Below are 23,672 nucleotides of genomic sequence, written 5' to 3' on the forward strand. Positions count from 1 at the left end.
ACAGCCATCTTTACTTAGTGGTTTCCTGTCCACTGGCAATCACTACACAAAAACACTCCATCTAGTACAGTCTTAGTGTCCTACTTCCTTTCTTTTCCTTTCTTTCTTTTTTTGGTCCTGGGGATTGAACTGTACACCCTATCTCTTCTTCATTATTTTAATTTTGAGACAGGGCCTTGCTAAATTGCTCAGTCTGGCCTTGAACTTGCGATCCTCCTGCCTCAGCCTCCTGAGTAGCTGGGATTACAGGCATGCACTACAGCAGCTGGCTGGGTGTCCTACTTTTTCACATCATACTTGACACTATTAGATTGGACATATCCTCTGGAGTCAAGAAATGGAGACTGGGAACAAAGTTTACCCCTAGGTATTATTGGTGGTGACTTTTCGTCCTCTAACAAAGCAAGGATGGCTATTTCATATTTCTTTGAAATTGTGGTGTGAAACATAAACATATTCAAGAGAACTCTTGATGTTTAATGTTTCTCTCATAGGGAAAGGGGAAGGAAAATGAATTTGGGGGACTAGGAAGGAGGGGGGCGGGGAGGGGGAAAGAAACACTACTTACGCCGTTTGCAGCCGCATTTTTTAATTCTTTTGGGATCTGTGATGTCATCATGACAGGCCTTGCAGTAAAAAAATGCCCTGGAGAAAGAGAATGGAAAAACTGACACATTTCATAATCCAACCAAATGAAATGAGTACCACATTTCCTCCTCGGTGGTGCCAAATTAATGAAACATGCCAGCACTAATTTCCTTTAATCTTTTGAAAAGTTTAGACATTTGCAGACGGAAATGTTTGTTGCAAGACCATTTATTTCAAACACGGGATTCTGTGATTTGAGTTAGTGCTTCTTTTCATAAACCTGCATTTGCAGAGGAACTGGGAGAAGGGTTGCTGATGAGACACACCGCATCTGCTTGCTTGTCTTTCATTTTGGAGAACAGCACTCGATGCTCTTTGTCGGACACGTGAATCATCAGCCCTGAATCCTGGGTGGGGAAGCTACACAACTCCCAAGCCTCACAGTCTACTCAAATGTACATTAAAGGGGGACAAGCAGGGTGCTCCACTGTCAAATGCAAACATTAGCCTTGTCATTTTGAAAGCACCTTTTCTTGTTAGCCTGAGTGAGAGAGGGTTGAGAGGAGGTAAGAGAAGGAACAACAAAGGCAAGAAGTCTAGCAGTTTCTCTGTCAAACTCCCTCTGGGATTTCATAGCTCATTTCACTGCATGGCTGGCAGGACCCACCCCTGCTATATACAGCCCTGAGAACATGTAATAAGTGAAGGTTTTCTTCTTACTATGGAGCAAAGCTCAGCTGACCACAGCTAAGCAAAGGAATGAGGTGGGCAGAAGGAACCCTAGAAGAAGCCATCGAAAGAAAATCCCCTAATCAGATTTGGGTGTCAATATGGGATTACAAAGTGCATTGGCTTGTGTCAAAGATACTTTGGGGGCTGGGGCTGTGGCCCCGTGGTAGAGTGCTCACCTAGCATGTGTGAGACATTGGGTTCAAACCTCAGCACCACATAAAAATAAAATAAAGATATTGTGTCCACCTACAACTAAAAAATAAATATTAAAAAAAAGATACTTTGGTAGAAATAAGACCATTACAGCACAGTTTAAGATCACAGGGTTAGAAGAACAGTGTGGGTGGAGGGTATGGATGGTCCCCAGTTTAAGATGAGCAAAAGTGAACCCATACAACCTGCTGTCCACTTAGTATACAAGATACTAACCTTTTTAAAAATATATAAAATAGACTTTGTTGTTCGATGGTTTTGTACAGCCAAGTTCCAATGTAAATGTTTTGAGCACAGTAGACTAAGTTAAGCTAGAGCGGGTATGTCAAATGCATTTTTGACCATGATATTCTCAATTTATGATGGTTTACTGGGATTTAGTCCATCATAAGTAGAGAAGCATCCATACTGGGGAGGTGATAAAATTCACTGGAACAACCTTACACACAACCTTATGGATCTAAGAACTAATAAAATCCCTGGCTTAGCACCTTTACCACTCCCAACATGAACTTGAATTCCAGGGATAAACATGGTCTTTTCCTGACTGGGCTAAAGAAATAAACACAATTCTTGACTATTTGATTCCGAGATTCCTTTTTTTCTTTTTTTTTTTTTTTTAATGTTTTTCACAGGACTTGCATTTACGACTGGCACTGGCTAGAAACCAATGTTAAGACTTTTGGAACTGTTAGGGATTGTGGGGATTTGAGCCAAATCTCTAGGACTCAATGTCCCCATCTGAAAACTGAGGAGGTTGTCATGACCTGCCCAAAGTCATCTGATGGTGGAGCTTGGCTGGCCCTGGGACTTCTGCCTCCAAGTCCAACGCCCCTTCTACACAAGAAGCTCTTCCACTATTTCTTTAAATGCCAGCTGTCATCCACTTTACAAGAAAAGGAAAGTTAGCTGGCTGTTTGTCCTGCACAGCACTGTGGTTAATAACCCAGTGGACAGGGATCTGCCTTAAACAGGAAGGACAGGAAACAATCCATGTTGGGACAAGTAACTTTGCATCCACTTTCTTTAGACATTTTCTCCCCTATCCCCCTACTGGATTCTCCTACAGGCAATAGTAATAATGACACTTATAAAATGCACTTATAAAATGCAGACTATAGGCCAGGGGTTGTTCGAACATTTTATAAGCAATAACATATTTGATCCTCAAACAACCCTTTGAAAGAGGTATGATTATTACTTTTCTTTTACAGATGAGGACACTGAAACCCAGAGATACTAAGTGACTTACCCAAGGCCACACAGCTAAGAGGAGGAGAGCCAGGATTCATATCTATGCAGTTTGACACCATAGTCCAAGGTTTTAAACACACTACTTAAGGGATTACATGATAATGTGTCTGAATAAATTAAAGCTAGATTCTTCTTCTAAACTTAATGTTTACTCCTAATTTACAAATAAAAATGTATATATTTGTGATGGTCAACATGATGTTTTGAAATATATATGTGCTGTGGAATACCTAAGTGAATTATATGTTTTCACTTATGTTATGGTTTTGATATATGGTGTCCTCCAAAGCTCATATGTGAGACAATGCAAGAATTTTCAGAGGTGAAATAATTAGGTCCACTGTGACATATCAGTGGATTAAGCCACTGAATGGATTAATTCGGTGATAACTGAAGGCAGAAAGGGTGTGGCTGGAAGTAGGTCACTCAGGGGATGACTTTGGGGCTTACATTTTGTCCCTGGTATGTGGAGCTCTCTCTCTCTCTCTGCGTGCTGGTTGCCATGCCCTGAGCTGTTTTCTCCACAAAGTCCTCCTGCCCACGATGCTCCACCTCACCTCAGACCCAGGTCTATGGAGTCAGAGAACCAGACTGCACCCCTGAAACTTGGAGCCAAAATAACTTTTCCTTCACTGTATTGTTCTTGTCAGGTCTTTTGGCCACAATGATGTAAAACTGACTTAAACAACATACTTGGCTATTTTTTTTCTTTAGTACTAGGGATTAACTCAGAGTCACTTTACCACTAAGCTATGTCTCCAGTCATTCTTTTTTTTTTTAATGTTATTTAGTTGTTGATGAACTTTTATTTTACTAATTTATTTATATGCTGTGCTGAGAATCAAACCTAGTGCCTCACACATGCTAGGCAAGGCTCTGCCACTGAGCCACCATGCCAACCGTCTCCAGCCATTCTTTATTTTTTATTTTGAAATAAGTCTTACTAATTTGCTGAGGCTGTCATTGAACTTGGTGATCCTCTTGCTTCACCCTCCTGAGTAGCTGGGATTTATAGGCATGTACCACCATACCAGGTCTATATAAATTTTTTTTTTTTTTTGGTAGTGGGAACACTTGAAATCTACTCTCATAGTGATTTTCAAGTGTCAAATACATTGATATTAACAAAAATCAACTTGATGGACAATAGACTGCTTGAACTTATTCTTCCTAGATAACTGAAGTATTGTGTCCCTTGACCAACAACTCCCCAGCCCCCATCTATCTCCTACCCTAGCCCCTGGTGACACAAGACTGGCCTATGCTCTGCTTCTGTGGGCTGACTATTTTAGATTCCACATATGAGCAAGGTCATATAGTTTTTCTTTCTGTACCAGGGTTCCTTCACACACCATAATATCTTCCAGGTGAGACAAAGTTAATGAGTGAAATGAAACTAGGATTGGGTGACCGCAGAAACCTCAAGACACATCCCCAACTGGAAGGGCAGCATGCGCCTCTCCACTGTCTCTCCCTCTGTGGGGCACACCTGGCCATACCCCTTCCTTACTTTACACCTAAACCTGACCGAACAGCTAAGTGTTGCTGGGGATGAAAACCCACTGGTCTCACTTTAAATCCATGTCCATGGATTCCTGGGGCCTCTTCACACTACTGGGGAATCACTCCATTCTCCTTTCTTACCCTATAAAACAGCTCTCCTTGCCCTCCCCTACACTTCCTCTCTGGCTCACTGCACCCCTTCCTCCAGTAGCCTCACACGTTGTCAAGAAGCCCATTCTGTCTGTGCCCCTGGCCTTTAGGACCTTCTGGTCCTCTGGTTTCCTGTTGTGTTTGGTCAATAACAGGAACCTGAAGGAGACTGGAGGGTGGGAGGAGATGAGTTCCCTCCCTGTCAGGTCATGGAATAGTAATTGCAACACACCCTAATGAAGGGTGAAGCTCCCCCTGGGCAGCCATTCCCACACCACAAACTCTCTCCAGCTTCAGAAAGTCCTTCCCCTTGTCCATGCAGTACTAGGGTTTAAAGAGGTTCCCACTTATAGAAGTTTCTGAGATGCTTTGCCACCTATTGTTGGTTTTTCTTAACCTGCTGCCCACATCTTCATACAAACCCTTCATGAGATTCTCCTCCTGTTTCCTGTGCAAGAGTGTCATCTGTTTCTGGTAGGGATCCTCACTGACATAGCACCCCTGTTTACATCTCCAGACCTCCCCTCCTCCCAGAACTCTACACATTGGATGCACTGACTTTATGATAACTCCATGTGTATGTTTAGTACATGTCTCTTACTGATTATGTCAGCATGTATTTGTGAAGACCATAAAGCACAGAAATGAGACATATTGTACTCCCTGATAGAATTCTTCATTTCTTACCACCCCAGACTCCTCCAGTTCTTCTCATCTAAGTAAGATGGAGTTGTCAACCACTCAGTGCTTATGACCCAAATCTAGGCCTTAGTCTAGATCCTTATGTTTGATTCCTTACTTCCTCCATCAAATTCATCAATGGATCTTGCAGATCATCTGAATATGATCCTAATGGTCCTGTGGTTCTAATTTCTCACCTATACTATGCAATGGTCTAAGTCTCTCACCTCCATTACCTCATTCACTGCCATGTCATCCCATCCTCTGCAGTGCAGGCAGGACGACGGTATCATAATTTAAAGAAGACCATATCACCTGCAGCTTAAAATCAGCAATGAACCCAACCTCTTGGAAAAGTATGAGAGAGAAGCCTCTGCCTTTCTCAACTCATCTCAGACCACTCTCCCTGCATCTCCTCCCCCAGCCATACTTCCTGCGTTCTCTGAACACAAGGACGTTCTTACCATCTTCCTGCCTCACCTCTACATGAGGGACTTTCTCCCCTCATTTCTATCTCTGTTCAGATGCCACCCTTCAGAGCAGCCTTCACCTACACCCAACGGAAATCAGCAATGAAACTGTGTTTGCTCATTCACCACAAATTTTAAAAGCCTGTACTTCTCCCCTCCCTGGAACGTGAGCCTCGTGAGAGTGGGGACTCTTCTCCATTGCTCATGACTATCCCCCTGGACCCCCATGCATTATGAGTGAATGAGTTTGATGAGTGAATGAATGAATGAGGCCTCCCGTGATTGCCAATTTTTCAGGAAAAACCAGTAAAAGGAATGTTCACATAAAAGCAGATGAGTTTTTTTCACCTTGGCAACTGATTTATGTTTTAAAATTGTGACTCAAACAAAAATCATATCTACAAGCCAAATAGGGTCAGTGAGCCATGAGACCATGTTCTAAGGTTATTTAAAAGGAAAAATATTTAGGGACAAGGAGTAAAGGACAAGTTTCCCAAACACCCATCCCAAAGTGACCTTTGGAAGACTGGAACTGGATGACTTCACTCCTTTTTTCTGAAGCACTGCATTTCAAAATTCCTGGGCTCTAGAATTCATTAACTTCTTTTGTTTCTCTTCTGCAGTCGAGGGTGCAAACTCAATATTAGATCGTCATAATCTATTTTTCCATTTTTACAAAACTTGTTTAGTTTCATTCAAATCTCCAATGTCCTTTCTGTGGTTTTCTGCAGTCTTCATCTCTTTGAAATCCCCTAACTGACAGCATTTGCTCTGACACATCACACACCACGGAAAATTACAGGCTGGTTGTAGCTGATTGTGTCAGCATGTATTTGTGAAGACCATAAAGCACAGAAATGAGACATATTGCACTCCCTAATATAGGAGGTAATTTGTTTTTTGGACTGCCTGGTATTTGTGACATTCATTAGTGAGAGATGCAATAGGAAATAGAATTACACAAATGGGAGCTTCTTGTTCTATATGCTATCTGGGAGGTGCACATGATGTACTGCACGGCTGTGCTCCCCAGCCTCCTGTGTGTAGTGCTGAGATGTGCTTCTGGCTTTTGTGTCCCACATCTGGATGAGAACACAGCCTTCCCGTCCGGAGGGCCTGGAGCTGGGGTCAACCCCATGCACCCCCTGTCCCTGTCTCTTGTGAACTTTGTTTTCAGGATACTTCTGAAGAACAGTTAGGTTCTATGAACTGGGTAGGGAGGTACTTCTCTCTCACAATAAATAATGGTAATCTTTTCCCAATTTACAGAAGAAAATTTGAGTTAGGGAAAAGCTCAGTTAAAAAGAAAAACATGCTCCCACACCCTGTATGTTCTTTTTCCTAATTTTTTTTTTCTAACTAGGATGGGTCATTTGCTAGAGTGGGTGGAAAGAAAGAAAATCATAAGCATCAGTTGTCAAGGTTCATTGTTCTGTGCTTAGCACGTCAGCCTCCCTCTCTCTCTCTCTCTCTTTCTCTCTCTCCTTGCCACATAATTAAGAGTACAGGCCCTGGAACTGGACATTCTAGATTTAAATCCTGGCTTTATTACTCACTAGCTGTATGACTCTGGGCAAGTTGACTAGCCAGTCTGTGCCTCAGTTTCCTGTTTCTGCTACCTATTTCAGAAGATTGTGTGAGGAGTGAGTGAGATCATAACACCAAGAAGGTAGTTAGTACCCAGAACAGAGGTGGTACTCAGCAAGCCCTCTATAATGACATGTTAGTATTACCAGATTGGCAGAAAGAGACTGCGTTTTTAGAAAAGGAAAACCCAGTTCCCACCAGGACTATGCCATTTGTTGTGTGCTCCGTGGCCTTGGACAAATCATTTATATTAATTTTATTTGGGGTGGGGAGTTACTGGGGATTGAACTCAGGAACACTTGACCACTGAGCCACAACCCCAGCCCTATTTTGAATTTTATTTAGAGACAGGGCCTCACTGAATTGCTCAGAGCCTTGCTAAAGTTGCTGAGGCTGGCTTTGAACTTGTGATCTTCCTGCCTCAGCCTCCTGAGCCACTGGGATTGCAGGCATGAACCACCATGCCCGGCTCATTTATATTAATTTTAAACATAAGGAAGTCAAAGCCCTTAGTGTTTATCAAGACTTACTTTCTAGGGTTATTTGGAAGAAAAACCATAGAGAAGGTAACACATCTAGGACAGGGCTAGCTTTGAGTAGAAACTCGTTAAATGAAGTCAAATACACTTTCATAAATAATTAAAGACTTAAAATACTTAATGTTAACATTAATGTTGAGGTGAGTGACCTGCCTGGACATTGGCATCACATATTCCTGCTAATAATTTTTTCCAAGTTGAAAGAATAGAATCTATAGCCCTTCCATTCCCTAAGCTCCTTAAACAGCTGTAAGGGCAGAAATATGCCATGAAACACAGAAGCCTATAAAATCCTGGGCTCTGCCTATAGAGACGACACAATTGCAGCTGAGACTCTAGCTATTTTCCTAGGAGGCTGCAAAAAGAAATAGAGCTATTTTGATGTATTATCTGAAATTAATCCAAATTCTTTGAAATTTTATTTGGCATTTATAGAAAACCCTGATAACTCTCAAGAAAGTTTGCCCAGATAATATTAAGAACAATAGACAAGGAACCAGCTCTCCTGTTGAGTCCCTCTGGGTCAGCAAGAATCAGGATGACTTGGAGCTGTCACTTCTGCTCTCTGGGCTTCAGTATCTTCGCTTGTAAGATGAAGCAGCAGGTCACTAAGCTTCCTAGTTCTAAAAATTTATTATTTTAATTCAAAGGTCTGGAATTGACTACATGAAAAGGAATCTACAGGGGGCATAATTGAAAGCACATATCTGTTTCTTAAACTTCTGCACCATTTGATGTCCATAGATTCGTTAAGTAGTTTCGGGGTCAGAGTCCTGTCCATATGGAAACATGCCCATCAGCAGACCAAGATGTTTATGGTTGAGCCAGAAAGAAAGGTGGATGAAAATAAAACTCTTACCTTTTAACTTCTTTGGCATCACTTGCGATGAAAAATCCTAAAGTACCTTCTTGGATCTTAAGGTGGTTTCCAGGATTAATTAATATACTGCTCAGTGAAAAAAAAAAAAAGAAGAAGAAGAAGAAGACACATATGTGAGGTCACATTCTGAGTAAAATTTTGAAGGCAACACCATACTGTTGTTTTTATAGGGGCCCCACTAGTCTAATGTTTTCTCCAAAGGTTTATCTCTAGAGCTTGATGTTCACTGGCCCACACAATTAATTGGAGAACGTCATCATTAAACTCTACTGGTTAAATATTGGGTTGGCATACTCCAAGTCGAGGAAATCAAAGCAAGGCTTTGCATTAGGGCTAGGTTTGCACGATGAGGCAATCTAGCTGCCACCATGGGCCTTGGACGTGAAGCAAAATTCCTCATAATACATCCCTTTTGAAACTCTATTGATGTTCAGCATTGCAACATCAGTGTTCTAATGAAGTTCTTGCCACATTAATTTTCCATTAGATGATAGAGCATTAATGGGACCCCTATATGCATATAGAAACATACACACAAACATACCACATATTACTTTGAGGAATGGTACAAGCTACCCATAATCAATACAGAAGCAAACTGAATGTCTTCATATCACTGATAAGGACATGGAAGTAGACTCCATGTAAATCCTAGGTAGGAAGAATTTGTTCTAGACAGACAATGTAAAAGAAAAATGCCACAGTTGGATAAAGGTAATGATTCCAGTCTGCTATTTATAAAAATGTAAGGGATATTTGAATAAGATGTATGGTTAGCATATCATTAGGGGCAAACTGTAGTTAGAAAACAAATGAAAATCACCCCTAAAGGGAAGTAGGAAGCTAAATATTCACTGTCCTATTTCAAATTGGTATAAATAGACTAGCTGACCAAGTTGTGTTTGGACTGACAAGAGAGATAAATGTATCCTAATCTAATAAATGGGCAAAACAAACAAGTTTAATTTTCTGCAGATCAAAAGTAGAATATGAGAATGTTTTACCAGAGACTGAGAGGAGGCTTTGGGCTTAATAGGTACTGAACTGGTGATTCTAATTGAAGCAATAGACAACAAAAGTATTCTTTGATCTGAAAAGCTGGTGATTAAGGTAAAAGATATTTGGAATCGGTCTAAAGGAAGTGCTCACATGCCCAAAACAACCAAGATGGAGAAATGTAATTAACACGTAATCTTTTTCTGCTGGTAAAACCATTCCAGAAAAGTGTCATGGCCAAGAGCGATCTGTCTGCAGCAGTACAGGAAGGGCCTGGGTGAACTTTTGTTCTGTTGGGAGTGTTATCGAGAAAATCATTACTGCACAAATAATTGTGGTTAGAACATCCACCATTACCTATAACAAGACCTGACAGGAGGAAATCAGGCCTGTGTCATCACTGTTATTAACACTAAATAGTAGCAAGAGTCTATGAAGATTTGACTGTTCTACCCCAGAACCACAGACAGCAATGAGATTCCTTCCAAATCAGAAAGCAGTAGTCCACACTAATAGAACAGCTTATAACAGGCAACAGCCTTACGCAGGCACCTCCTAATTACCCCTCTGCCAACTCACACACTGGTATCACAGACCTCTGATATAGCATGATTATGAGGGGAAAGGGTCAGAGCTTATACAGTTTAGGTGGATTTCTTATCCAAAGTCAATTAAATACATGTTAGAAAGGTGGAAATATGAATTCTGCTCATTTTCTTAACTCCTTTTCTTGTAAGGCAGCACTTCCGTCTGACTTTGCAATCAGAAACTGGGTCCAAATCTGAGCTCTGTCACTGAGTTGCTGCCTGAGTTTGGGCAAGTTACTAAACCCTAGTACTCAACTTTCACCCCTACAAGAGGATGTTCATGATAGATAACAACAGTCTTCCTTCAGAAAATGGAGTGAGGTAATATAAAAGAGCTCAATGCATGATGGGTATTGTTACTTTTGATTTTACTTTTAGTATTTTATCCTTGTAAAAAACAAAAAAACGCCCAAGTATATTTCATTGTCAATAGTTATCAGAGTTTCTTTAAATGGCCCCATGGGATAAAATACAGGGCTTCTTATCAAAATACCCTGTCCGTAATGAGACGAAGTTACAGGGTTGTACAATGCAGGTTGATGCACCAGGCATCCATTAAAAAACCCCATGCACTTCTGGCGCCTAAAAAAGCTAGTTCCTTAAAGATTGAAAAGTCTATATTTCTAACATAAGAATGGAAGAAAAGCTTCTGAGTAGGGAAAAAAATCCTCACATGATTTGAGCAATGGAATTGAAAATGTGACATACATCATCTTGGTGACACATGTGCACAAAACAAGCCTCCCATAGACCCCTGCTTCCTTGCCTAACATTGTGGGCCTCATTAATTGCACTCCAGTGAGCGAACCCACCATGTCATTGTGAAATATGATGATAGCAAGGTTCCTATCAATGAGAAGTTTCTTTTCATTTCCTTTCTTCTTTATCTACAGTGAACAAGAATTGTCCCTTAGTAAAAATTTGGGATTGGCATTCTAGAGAGTACCGATTAAGATCATTCATTACAGATTTCAAGCTTCTTTTGCTCATGTTATTGTGCCAGAAAGGAAAGATTTTTAGCACTGACATAGGGTACACTGTCATTCACCATTAATTGTAATTGTTTTTTGTTGGTACATATTAATTATATAGAAGAGAGGATTTTATTGTAGCATATCATACATGCACCTTACATAACTTTCCAATGGTGGGTGAGAACTCAGGTGCACACGTCAGGCCCCATTCATTTGGACCCTGGCTTTGGGCATGTGGGCACAGCTAAGCCTCATTTTCCTCATCAGTAAAATGGGGATAAATAATCATTAGTTTACAGTGTCTTTAAATTAAAGTATGTACTATTCTCTGAGAGATACAGTAGGTCTTCAATCTATGCTTTCCATTAATTATGAGCAAGGTGGTTGGAAAATGAGAGTAAATAAAGTCTCATAGGACCACAACTCTAACCTCCACTTTGTCCTTGATACTAAAAACCCACCCAAAAATTAACCCTTTTCCTGACTGCAGTACCTGAAATACTTTATCTCTGCACAAATCTGGAGATGAGCTCATTCAGAATAGCTTTTAGCAACACATAAATAGTGCCTGTCCCTTAAATCTTATGGCTAATGCACATGGAACAGAGAGCATTTCCAGGGGCCTCACGGACTGTGCAATCCCAATATCCCTTCCTGTGGGTGAGGTGGGAGAATTTAGAGAGTCCTTATGGGAGGTGTGAAGCAGCACCATTTGCAGATACCAAGGCAGAGCTAAGATAGCCTATTGGGTGGGACTTGAAAGAATAACCCCAGCCCTTAAGAAAATGAAAGAAAGAAACTGAGATGCATAAAGATACTCGATGTGCTGGATTCAACTTTTATATTTCAGGGTCTGGGGAAGAAGCACATGCCCTTGTTTCCAGGGGCCCACAACATTTCCCTATGCAACAGGAATGAATTCCAAAGACTCTTTCAGGAAATACCTTACTGTTTCTGATAGATCAGATTTTAAATCTTCTATCCACATTCCAAATCTAGAAAGTTTAAATAAAGTGTTAATCCTCCTCGTCTGGAAAATATAAAAACATAAGGATTTTAGACAAGTAAATGTTCTTACTTTTTCCAGGAAAATGCTTACTACCCCTAGAATTTTTTTATTGACCTCTTAATGGGAATATGTAAAATTTTCCAAAAATCTCTTTAGGAGACTATTCAATGTTAACTCATTTTGTTCTTATGACTGCCAAAAGTCCCTTTTCCTATGTGCCACTTTAAATCAGTTCTCTGGCTCCAACTTTATCTAATTCACTAGCTTATCAGAGATAAACTTCAAGATGTGTCATGTGAAGTATCCAGAAAAATCTCTAAGAAAAGAAGACCATATATCCATTAGCAGAATTCCAATAAGGACATCTTGGCAGGGGTAGACATTCCCTCATTTCAAGGAACATATAAATTACCCTCTTTTCTATTAACTTGTTGGTTTCAATTGAAAGCACCCTATGACAGCTGGTAGCACAGGGCTGATGTAGCCCCTCTCTTTTTTGCTCTCAAATTAGTTCCATATCTAGACTTATTCTTTGTCCACCCATCAGTATGTAGAATAAATTCATATTTTCTGTAAGGAATACATCATTGAGTAGAGGGGTGCAAAACATAATCATGTTCTATTTATTTCCAAATTTCTCTCAGTAGCATGCAACAGGACTTCTCAACTCTTGTTGAATGAATGAAACTTTTAAATCATTGGTCTCAGTTCTGAGTTTTCCTTTCCTTCTCAAATAAGATGAAAGGTAGTTCCCTCTGTTCTTTCCAAACCATTAGGCTGACCCCTGGAATGACCACATCTTCTGGCAGATTGGTTACCAAGCTCATAATCTCTGGGCATTAAGTATAAATATGAAAATATGCAAAGACACAGTGAGTCACTTGGGGAGTTGGAGCAGTTGATTTCAATATTGAAAGTAGAACTCACTCCGAATGAAATTTATGTTCCTAAACATAAGACTCATCTTTGTGGAATGGGGCAGTAGGGATCAGTCCAACAGGGAATCACCTGTATTGGGATTCTTTGAAAGGTATTCACCTGCACTTCTTTTATTGGGCATTTCTTGGTGGACGCTGCTCAGGTTAGAGGACCAGGGCTTGGTGGGGGAGCAATGATTTTTTTTCCCTTTTGTCCAACATTTACAAATAACAATGGAAATACTTAGTGATCCATGATCTCTTCTTCAATTGTTATAAACATAACCTATTTACTGTTTGGGAATATGACCAATGATTGGCAATTCAAGTGAAACAGATCTTGTTTTAAAGAAAACTTTTTATCCACTATGGACAAATATGATAGGTGTGTATTTCCCTCCTTCCCCTCCATTTCTGGTAGGTGTCATGTACCATTCCCCAAGCAATTAAGAAAATATCATGGCTCATATGAGAATACAGTTTATACTCAATAATATGGTAATTATAATTGTGTCCAGCAAACTAATGGGACTTCATTAACTGTAGCAAGCAAATAAGAACCAACTTGGACTTCAGCTCATGCTATGCCCAGATATCTCACACCACTGGGATGGGCCTGTCTGAATACACACATTCATATACAATTGCTCTCAGTTGGGATTTGTTTGAACCAAATGTACCCCTCTAAGAGCCCAAGTGCACTGCAATTTGTGGGCTGTGTTAGGGCACAGCTCAGAGAAACCCCAAGTCTCAAACCATATCACCTTTTTGGAACTTTTCATCTCTTCTGGGCTTTCAATATGTGCTGCTGGAGTCCCACACAACTACACACACACACACACACACACACACACACACACACACACACTTTACTTGAGGATATGTGTAGAAGCACAATTGTGTATCCCATGCTTTAATATATTAAGCCCAGTTCACTTCCATAGAGACAACGTAATACAGGTTGCTCCCAGTTGATCAGACTCAAAGGACCAAAACCTTGGTCCCTGGGGGATATTGGCAAGGATTTGTTTAGCCCAAATCCACCTCAATAATTTTAGAAATAGAATATTAAAATATATTTTGCACATGTGAAAATATTAGTCACATGGGGATGGAGAGGAGAGAGCTGATCTGAGAAGGACAATGCAAGCTATTTGGTTCTGGGAGCAAGCCATGTCACTTTAGGACAAGTCATGCCTACATCACATCATGCCTTCACCACAAGATAAAAAGATTCAAAGCCCAAAAGCCAACAGCAGAGGTGCAACCACTGTGGACCTTTGAAGATGCAAAGTGTTGCAGTAACTTCTTGCAGTTGGATCATATCAATAATACCAAACTGACAGGAAGCCACCTCTATTATACATCTGCTCCAAAATCACAGGAGAGCTGACTGTGGAAAAAGTTACACACACACACAAACACACACACACACGAGTACAAACACAAACACATGACAGTGATCACAACCACGGAGAAAAACAACTCTTGGAAAGATGAACAAGTAGGCCTTGCAACAATCTGTTTTCAACAATACTCTCTTAGAGAACACATTATTGAAAAACTATGCTGAAAATTTTAACCAAAAAGTAAAAAAAAAAAAAAAATGCCATTGATGATGATTTAGTCATGCTTCATGCAACATAAAACAGCAGCAAAACAGGATGAAGTCACACAGTGGAAGAAGTTGAGCTACTTCTTATTAAGAAATATTGAGCTTGTCCCAGTAAACAGCACTCCTTCAGTAAATCAGGTGTGATACTTGCAATTTAATAGCAGCTTTCTTCATCTTTACTGAGCACTGCCCAACAAATTAAATTCTTAAAATGAGATCACCAAAATAAGGATTGGGAAAAAATAAAAGCATAAGGGTTTGGTGTCTGTTTTGTGGTGAAAGGATGGAAACTGTGCTCTACAAAGTGGAAACTTAACACAGGAAGGAGGAGGTCACAGGGAACGTGGATGTGGGATGTGGACAAAATGGCACCCGCATCTGGTGGACACCAAGACACATTAGGACAATACAAAAACAGACACAAAGGGCTGGAGAGAGGCATCCTCCTTTTCAACTTTACTAGTATTTGTTCCCATCATTGGTGCCCTGACTGAAAATAGGATTATGCCTTTTCTTGTTTTAAGTTTCCTGCAAAGAAGTTAGTGCGTCATCCAAAAGAATCAACAAACCAAACAAGGACAGTAACAGGCTACTTTCAGTTTTCATGTACTCTAGTTGGAGAGGGATATATATATATATATATATATATATATATATATATATATATATATATAACATATATATACACTAGACAAGGGAATGAGATTATATATATGTACATCTATATATATATAATCTCTCTCTTCTTGAATTCTTGGCAAATGGTTAGTCCTGTGGTTAGGAGTGAAGACAGAGGGTGGAGGTTGGAAGGAAAGTTAACGAAGAGTGCATACCGCTTTCGGCTTCTGCAAAAACGACAAGAAAAGAATTTAAAATCAAACAATTTGATAATAAATTGACTGACACCAGAAGGAAAGAAGGAATAAAACCTTTGTTTCAAATCACTTGAAGGATGCATGTGAAAACAAGGTTTTTTAGCAAAGCATGAAAACAGTATCATGGGGTGAAACCAATAACAAAGGAGGCTGTTAAACACAGGTTGAAGGCCAGAGGGTGGGGGGAGAGGCAGGCTTCTCCGCACCTGAACACCTGGTTAGTTACAAAATATGAGAGGGAAAGAAATGGGGGACTTTTTACATGAAGAAAAAAATAAAATTGTTTTCTCAGGGAGCATCCAAAAATGCTTATTTTAAACATGGTCATTATGTTGGATGAGTCCTGGGTTATCTCAGGGGCGTGATCCACATTCCCTCAGACACACCTTTTCCTACAAGAACCAAAGTTCTTCCACACTGAGATCAAGCCACATTTGGGGATCAGAGCTGGCAACCATACACAGAAAGCCAAAACAAAGCCAAACAAGTTATTTTCACCTTTCTTTTTTTAATCTGAAAACACACACATATTTATATTATATATAAATATGGCTTTGTTGAAAGCATCTCAAATTTATGAATCAATTAGAGGGCCCATCAAAGAAGAGATTTTGTTCTCAGGGAGATCACTGAGTTCATTTTGTTAGAATGGTAACAGCGAATTCACACTGAACCATTAATTGCCTATCCCTCTCTTTCTTGTGACCAGGGAGGAGATTGGTCAAGGTTTACCAAGCAGTCTCCTGTCATGAAGTTATTCCAGAATGGTAGGAAAAACATGATTTGCATCATCATGACACCTTTTTTTTTTTTTGGTGGGGGGTGGAGAAGAGAAATGCACAAAAGTGGTAAAGAGAGAACACAGAGTTACACAAAGATATACTGATTTGGCAATGTGAAGAATATAATTTGCAAAAACCCAGGATACACAAGCCCCACCCCCCCAACAGGTACAGGTGAGGACTGGCAAAACCATGGGCAAACAGTCACCCTGGAAAATTCCACTTTATCTGTTGAACAGTGAATAGCCAGGACCCTCTTAGCTTTTTCCCATTATTTTTCACTTTGCCAACATGGAAAAGGAAAATGTATACATATATACATATCTGTTAATTGCTAGAGCCGTGTTCTACATGTGGCCACCAAATCTACCACTTCATCTTCCTCCGGCAGATTTGGATTTTCAAAGTAGTTCAGCATTTGATCAGATTGACTTTGCATGCAATCTGATCTGGTAGTTAAGGTAAGAGAAAACATTGGATTGGACTTGATTACAATCCAGTGTTTTGAGGGTTCTTTATTATTTATTTATTTATTTGGGGTCATAGACACAGACTGTACATTTGGAAGTCTGGCTTTATTGGGGCATTCTTCCAGATAATGAAAACTCCTTAAATGATGATAGAGGAACCTTCTAGTCTTGCCCTGCATCTGCTCAGTTTTGAAGGCATGTGCCAGCAGGTGTCTGCATTCTACCCTTGTACTTCTATCTGCAGGAACAAATGATTTACCATAGGAGGAACAGACTCTGGATATGTCATTTCAGAGAACAAAAGCCAGAGCCTCTCTCAACCAGCTCTCTTTCTTCCAGAACTATTGATAAGAAGTGGGGAGCAAAAATCATCTCTTTATATTTGATCTGCAATGCATTCAACACCCCATCAAAAAAATTCCATGTTAACATGATGACATCCTCTTCCAGCCACGATCCCATGTATTGACTGGTGCATTATCTATTTCAACCAGACCCTGTCCCTCATCAGTCTGATTTGCACATAATTAAGTGCAAAATAAATAAATAAAGAGAGCTCCTGCCCCCGAGCTCTGCTCTCCTGGCTAATTTACATGAAGCTGATATTCTGCCACCTGGATTTCAGCTGCAATGGGAGAAGCACATATGGTACACAATAGGCTGCTTGTAATTTGGCTATCAAGAGGGCTGGTGTCTCCCATCATGGCTCTACCCCAGGCCTGCTGTAAAGGAGGTCTGAGTCCACCTGCTCCTTTCTCACAGAGGTAAACAAGGGTTTCAAGAAATGGTCTTGGTCCTTGTTTTATGCTTAGAGGGCAAAATGCCCATATTGGCGTGATCAGGTGAAGAAACTTGAATGGCTCATCCCTCTCATCTGGGGAAATTCTCTCTGGATACCCAGTTGAACTTGGGATGCTAGGCTGGTCTGAGATAGGAGCTGCAGTGTCCAGCTGAGCATGCTTTAAGTGTACCCCTAGGGTCAGAGAGGTGTTGCATCAGTTTCAAAGCAAATAAACAACGCATAAGAAAGAGGGAGTGGACTAAAAGTTCTCAGAATGAACACTCACACATTTGGATGTCAACGGGTTGCTGGGAGGTAGCCAACTTACCGGCTCTCTCGGTTGGCGGACTTGTACTCAATGGCTATCATTAGGAGCTTGAGCTTCACAAAACACAGCCTGCAACGAGATAGAGAAGCCTCGCAGTCAGTGCTCCTGGACACACAAGGAACACTGTTACGACCTTTCAGTCTACAGATACAGTCTTTATCTAAGGGGATCCTCACTCCTCTGTGCCAGTGCCAGAGAGCGGGTGGAAGCTACAGCCCCCCTCTTCCCCATTAAACCTGATTTCTTGCGTGTGATAAGGTGCTGGATGTTCAAAGTGCAAATTGCACTCAGGTCTGGATGTCTAGACAGACCCCAAGCAGGGATTCCTGCCTGGGGATTTACATAGGGCCAGATTCATTAGTTACTCAGTCGGGTAGTAAAATGTTAACTACAGGGGGAGGGAGAGATTTGGAGCAGCTGGACCTGTTTGGATTCCATTTCAGTCTTTGATACAAATGGTTTATATTGTTGTTCCGAGCAGACCCCTGTGTGTCTGGAATGATGGTAATAATACTTTGCTTCCGTGTAAGTGCCCAGCACATGACTACGGCTTTGTCACTACTGGCTCCATCCAAGCTGTCTCACCTCCTCTGCCCAGTGTTTTGTGGCTGGCTCCTTCCAGGCTTGCTGCCTTCACTGCTGCCTCCTCCCACTGCCCAAATGCCTTCTCTTCTGCTCCTGCCCCTCCTCCCAGGCCACACCACATCTAATCTTCCAAGCCATAGGTGTCCTCCAGGTAACACTACCCCTGATTTTATTCTCAGGACTCTTCCATCACCTCATCTGTAACCACAGCATTTGGCCTAGAGTCTATTTTATACCAGTGCTGGTTGCTTATTGTTTCATGTGTCTGAATTTCCCTCCTCCACCAGAGCAACTTCTTGAAAAGTTTTTGACTTGTTGAGAATTCTCCATAGTGCACAGAGAATGTACCCACTGCTATGAAGAACTCATAAAAAAATAATTTCCACTTACTAAGTTTTAATTCTAAGAAAATAATAAGAGGTGCCATAAAATATTTATACATAAAGATGTTCAGGTCAGTGTTATTTATGAAGTGTAGAAAAATCCAAAGCAACTTAAGTGTCCAATAATAAGGCAATGTTTACATGGTGCAAGGTTGGTATTAGGCAGCATTCAAAATGACTTTTTGCAGACTATTTCAAAATATAAAATCAACAAATACTATTATAAAACAAGATGCAAACTTGTAAATAATATGCTAGAATTACATGCAAAATATATTTACATACTCAGAAATAAAAACTCAAGAACAAAAAAAATTGAATTGCATATATATTACAAGTTTTTGCAACAAGTGTTATCACTTTATGTCTTTAGGGACTTTTTGGATAATGAAATCTTGGTGAACTGATAGATTAAAAAAAAGAGTTGACAGTTATTTAGTTCCAGAATTATATGGGGAATAAGGTGTTGGGTCAAGGGGCAGGGCCTTCCTTAACTTTGATTCCTCACAATATCCCTGAGAGGGAATTTTTACCCCACTTCTTCAGACTTCTGTTGGTATCTATTTTACAGGTGGTTAAACTAAGGTTCAGAAAACCCATGCAACTTGCTCAGTGCCTATGCATTGGGTGTCTATCCCAGCAGGATATACATTTTCATCCCCAATGAAGCTGATTTTGCATTGGCAGAGATGTGCAATAAGCAAATATACAAGTGAACAAATAATAAGCTTTCAGAAAATAACATGCTATGCAGAAAACAACCTAAGGGAATGAAGAGTGAATGGCAAAGGGTGTGTCACCTGTGACAGACCTGGAGGACCATTCTGAGGATATACAGAACAATGGAGCCTGGGGAGCAGGCAAAGGAATGATAAGGGGAAAAAAAAAATTCTGTGGAATAGAAATGGCACATGCAAAGGCCTTGAGGCAGAAAAGAACTATGGGTGTTTGAGAAACAGCAATAAAGCCAGAGAGGATGAAACTGAGTGAGCAAGATCAAGAGTGATAGCGAATAGGCCATAGGGCAAGGTAGGAGCAAGGTCACAAGAACTTTGCCACAGCAAGGAGTCTGCAGCTTATTCCAAAGTGTCCTTTAGTTGGTTTTAAATAGAGAAGTGACATAATCAGCCTGGACAGTTCTGGAAAAGGCCATGAGTTCTCCAGGAGGAATGAGACCAATTGCTCATTCCTATATGCGAGGTCCTGGTCTCACAGACTTGCGTTCAGGTGTATGTGGGCTCTCTGGTGATTTGTAGGTCTTCTGATTCCTGCCAGCAGACTCTAATGACCTGGGCTTTGTGCTGATTATGCAGCTTGCTGAAACACCAGCACACATGTCCAAGTGCAGCAGGGAAAATGCCCTTCTTAATTTATGTCCCATAGAGCTCCACTTACATGCACCCTTTATGGGGTTGCTACTTTTTAGTTTTAAAAATCAGGTACTTTATGCAATGTTTATCAGACCAAATTGCCAGATTAAGAAACCACTATCTAATGTAAATAGTCATTAAATACCAAAAAGAAAAAAAATTCAAGGAGAAAGCTGGTCTTCACTTAGCATGGATTATGCAAAGGTTAATTTGTTGTTATCCTATAAGCCACGACCATTCCAATTTTGAACTCTGGTAGTTCATGGGATCAAAGATCTTAATCGCTTAGCTTTTGTGAAACTAAGCCTACTGGTGAGAAGAAAAGAATTGTTCACAGTAATGGTGAATTATTTATTCCAAGCGACTATAATGCCATTTAGTAACTGGATATAAAAGGAAAGGAGATTCCTAATGCCAGAAAGTCAACACAATCTATGCAACTTCATGCACGTTTGTTAACCTTCTAAAGGATGCACAGCAGATCTCTAAGCCCTCTTTGAATTTCAAATCCAAAATCTAACATTCTTTCTTTCTCTCTCTCTCTCTCTCTTTTTTCAGTACCAGGGATTGAACTATTGAGTCACATTCTAAACTCTTTTTAAATTTTTTTATTTTGAGACAGGGTCTTGCTAAGTACTCAGGGCCTTGCCATGTTTCTGAGGCTGGCCTCAAACTTGCAATCCTCCTGCCTCAGCCTCTTGAGTTGCTGGGAACACTGTCATGCCCGACAAAACTTCCCCACTTTCTAAGATAACTCTACACTCCCTGAAAGAAACCTCCTTTTAAGAAGCCCTTTATCCCAAAACAAGCTGTTGCTCACTGGCCAAAGGAGAAATGAGAGAGGAGAGGCACCGAGTGGTATAAACCAAGGGAATATATGCAAACAGTGTCACACCACCCTTTCAAAGTGGCTGATCCTGACCTTCTTATGTGGAAAATAAGCTGAAGTCCAAAGCGGACAAAGCAACTAGCAACTGGCTGAAGGTCAAATGGCTTTTACACTAAAAAGACAAAAGTGAGTCTGGGAATATAACTTAGCAGTAGAATACCTGGCTAGCATGCATGAGATCCTGGATTCCTCAAGAATGTTTAGGAAGCCAAAAGTGGAAATCAAGTCTCAATACAGTGTGCTACACAGATGCTTCTTTTAGGAATGGAGAAAGGAAAGCGGTGGTCACAGCCCAACGTACAGACACATTGCTTGGTTGTTAACATTGTTTTTTAAAAGCTGGAAACAGATACCAATAGGTGATTTCACATTAAAGGAAGAATGGCTTTTCTGCTTTCCTTGCAAAATCAGGTAAAGCCACACTGAAATCACCATCCATATGGCTAAAAAGGACTGGTACTATGAAGAACTCCTTCACCCCTCTCCCCAGGGGACGTGTTCTCCACTGTGCCACAGTCCCCACTGCTCCCTATTGTCTCAGACCCCCTCACTCTTCATGTTTTTTTGGCTAACTTTGTGCCTACTATGGGCATCTAAGTTTTTAACTCCTGCTCTAATGGGTATTGTCAGGAACTTGGCAAAATACATTGAATAATAAACCATGATTCAGATTGAAAGCAGAACTATGGATCCACCATGAGTATTCAAACCACAGTTTTTGGTCACAGGGAGGTGGCCAGGGTCAGGGTCCTGGGTTTAAGGATATAGCCGAGATCCAGGCTCTGGTGGGGGTGTCCAGTGGGGAAGAGGGGATGGAGGCAAGGAAAAAGGGGAGCGGATAAGGCTGATCTCTTGCTTATCTCTCTCTCTCCACTCTAGGTTGAGCATCACTAGTACAGGATGCACGCTCTGCTTCCTGGCATCTTGAGATGTGCAAAGAGCAAACTTCCAATAAATTAATGGGCTACAGAATCTCATGAGTTACTGAAGTGATGGACAAGGGACAGAGTAGAAAACTAGGAAAGTGTAGGCAGAATAAAGGAGAGGAGTACTGGGTCCTGAAACAAGTTGCTTCTTAGCTTGTCTTGTTTCCAGGCAGGCAGAATGGAAAAGAAGGATGTTGGAGGAAATAATAGCAGTGATAGGTTCTGGGAATCTAATCTTGACCTTGGATCTGTTGTGCCAAGATGCAAGTCTGAGTCTAAGATCCACATAACAATTTATCCTTGGGATCTTCTTACAAGGGGTACCTAGCTAAGAATATGCCTTCAGACCACCCCAAATGAAGCCCTGTGGTTATATATTTACTTGCATCATTCAACACCATTTGGGCGGTGATGTAGAGGAGAACAGGCATTAGCCATCCAGTCCTCACAGCCATTCTCTGATTTTACCCACAGTATTTGTGTTTCAAAGTACAGAGGACCAGTTTGGGATCAGGAAGCAGGATTAAAAAGAGGTAAGATGCAAGAAAAAAAAAAAAACAGGGAGCCTTCACAGCGTGATAAATAGGATAAGATCGGCCATAAGTTAGCAAGAATTTAATTCTTGGTTTCTAAAATAAAATGTCCCGATATGTCCAAAGCAGGAAGTTGTCACTGGCTGCAAAAAATAATTACAGGGGAATAGAATGACTTATTTTTTTCAAGAAAAAATGCCACTTGTCACAAAAAGGTCTTAAACCAGCAATCTGCAATAAAACTGTTGTAATAACAAGTTAGATTGCTTTCCTGATAATTATTAAGTAGAGGTCTACCAAATTTGACAACGACATTATACAAAACCTTTTTCTTTCTTTTTTTTTTTTTTTAATGTCAGCATCATCTGTTAACTATAGTAGTTTCAACCCAGATGTTCCTGAACAAAGGCTCTTAAGAATTAGAGTCCAACTGTTTCTACCTACCCAGAGGGAAATAAATTGTTCTTGCCATTAAATCAGCCCCTTTGACTGGAAAGATTACTTTCTGGTGTGAATTAAGCATGGAAACCTGTCATACAGTTTGCACCTTCTAATGTGCTCAGGAGAAGTATGCAAAGATAGGGTCTGGAGCTATTGAAGATGATTCACCCCACGAGGAAGGTGGGTGAAGATAGAAGCAGCAGTTCCTTGAAGCACCAGTCCCTCTCCAGCTACTTGGAGGGCCCTGGGATTGTCAGGTTGATGCATGTAACCAGAGTAGATTTGATGTAAACACTGCACTCTGGAAAACCAAGTCCTTACAATCAAGGGGCTAGGGTGGATAATATTTACATTCAAGAGCTTTGATTTGCAACAGTAACTTCTGAAAATGAAAACATCTAGTTAAAAATTTTAAAACATCGGAATTTTTAAGACTCAGCACCAAGAAAACAGAAGTGATTTAAAATATTTATAGAGGTATTGCTAAACTCCTTTTCTTCATTGCTTTGCTAAGGGTGTGATGAGAAGGTTTTAAAGTATCCCTACTCTCAAATGCACACACACACACACACACACACACACACACATACACAAATCCAGTAGCACACCAAAAC

General features: G+C 40.6%; 1 protein-coding gene across 2 annotated transcripts in view; it reads right to left on the bottom strand.

Moving 5' to 3' along the window:
• Kcnma1 (potassium calcium-activated channel subfamily M alpha 1) overlaps window positions 1–23,672 on the bottom strand; it is a 702,402-nt gene that overhangs the window by 126,058 nt on the left and 552,672 nt on the right. Inside the window, exons 16-19 of one of the 2 annotated variants that reach the window (XM_076834840.1) lie at window positions 17,932–18,000; window positions 15,529–15,540; window positions 8,577–8,663; window positions 569–645 (exon numbers count right to left, since the gene is read on the bottom strand). In XM_076834840.1, coding sequence (XP_076690955.1) covers window positions 569–645; window positions 8,577–8,663; window positions 15,529–15,540; window positions 17,932–18,000 — 245 coding nt within the window. The remainder of the gene's footprint in view (window positions 1–568; window positions 646–8,576; window positions 8,664–15,528; window positions 15,541–17,931; window positions 18,001–23,672) is intronic. The other variant, XM_076834841.1, reaches the window with a different exon arrangement.

The sequence above is a fragment of the Callospermophilus lateralis genome, chromosome 15 (assembly GCF_048772815.1).
Source record: "Callospermophilus lateralis isolate mCalLat2 chromosome 15, mCalLat2.hap1, whole genome shotgun sequence".
Classification (NCBI taxonomy): domain Eukaryota; kingdom Metazoa; phylum Chordata; class Mammalia; order Rodentia; family Sciuridae; genus Callospermophilus; species Callospermophilus lateralis.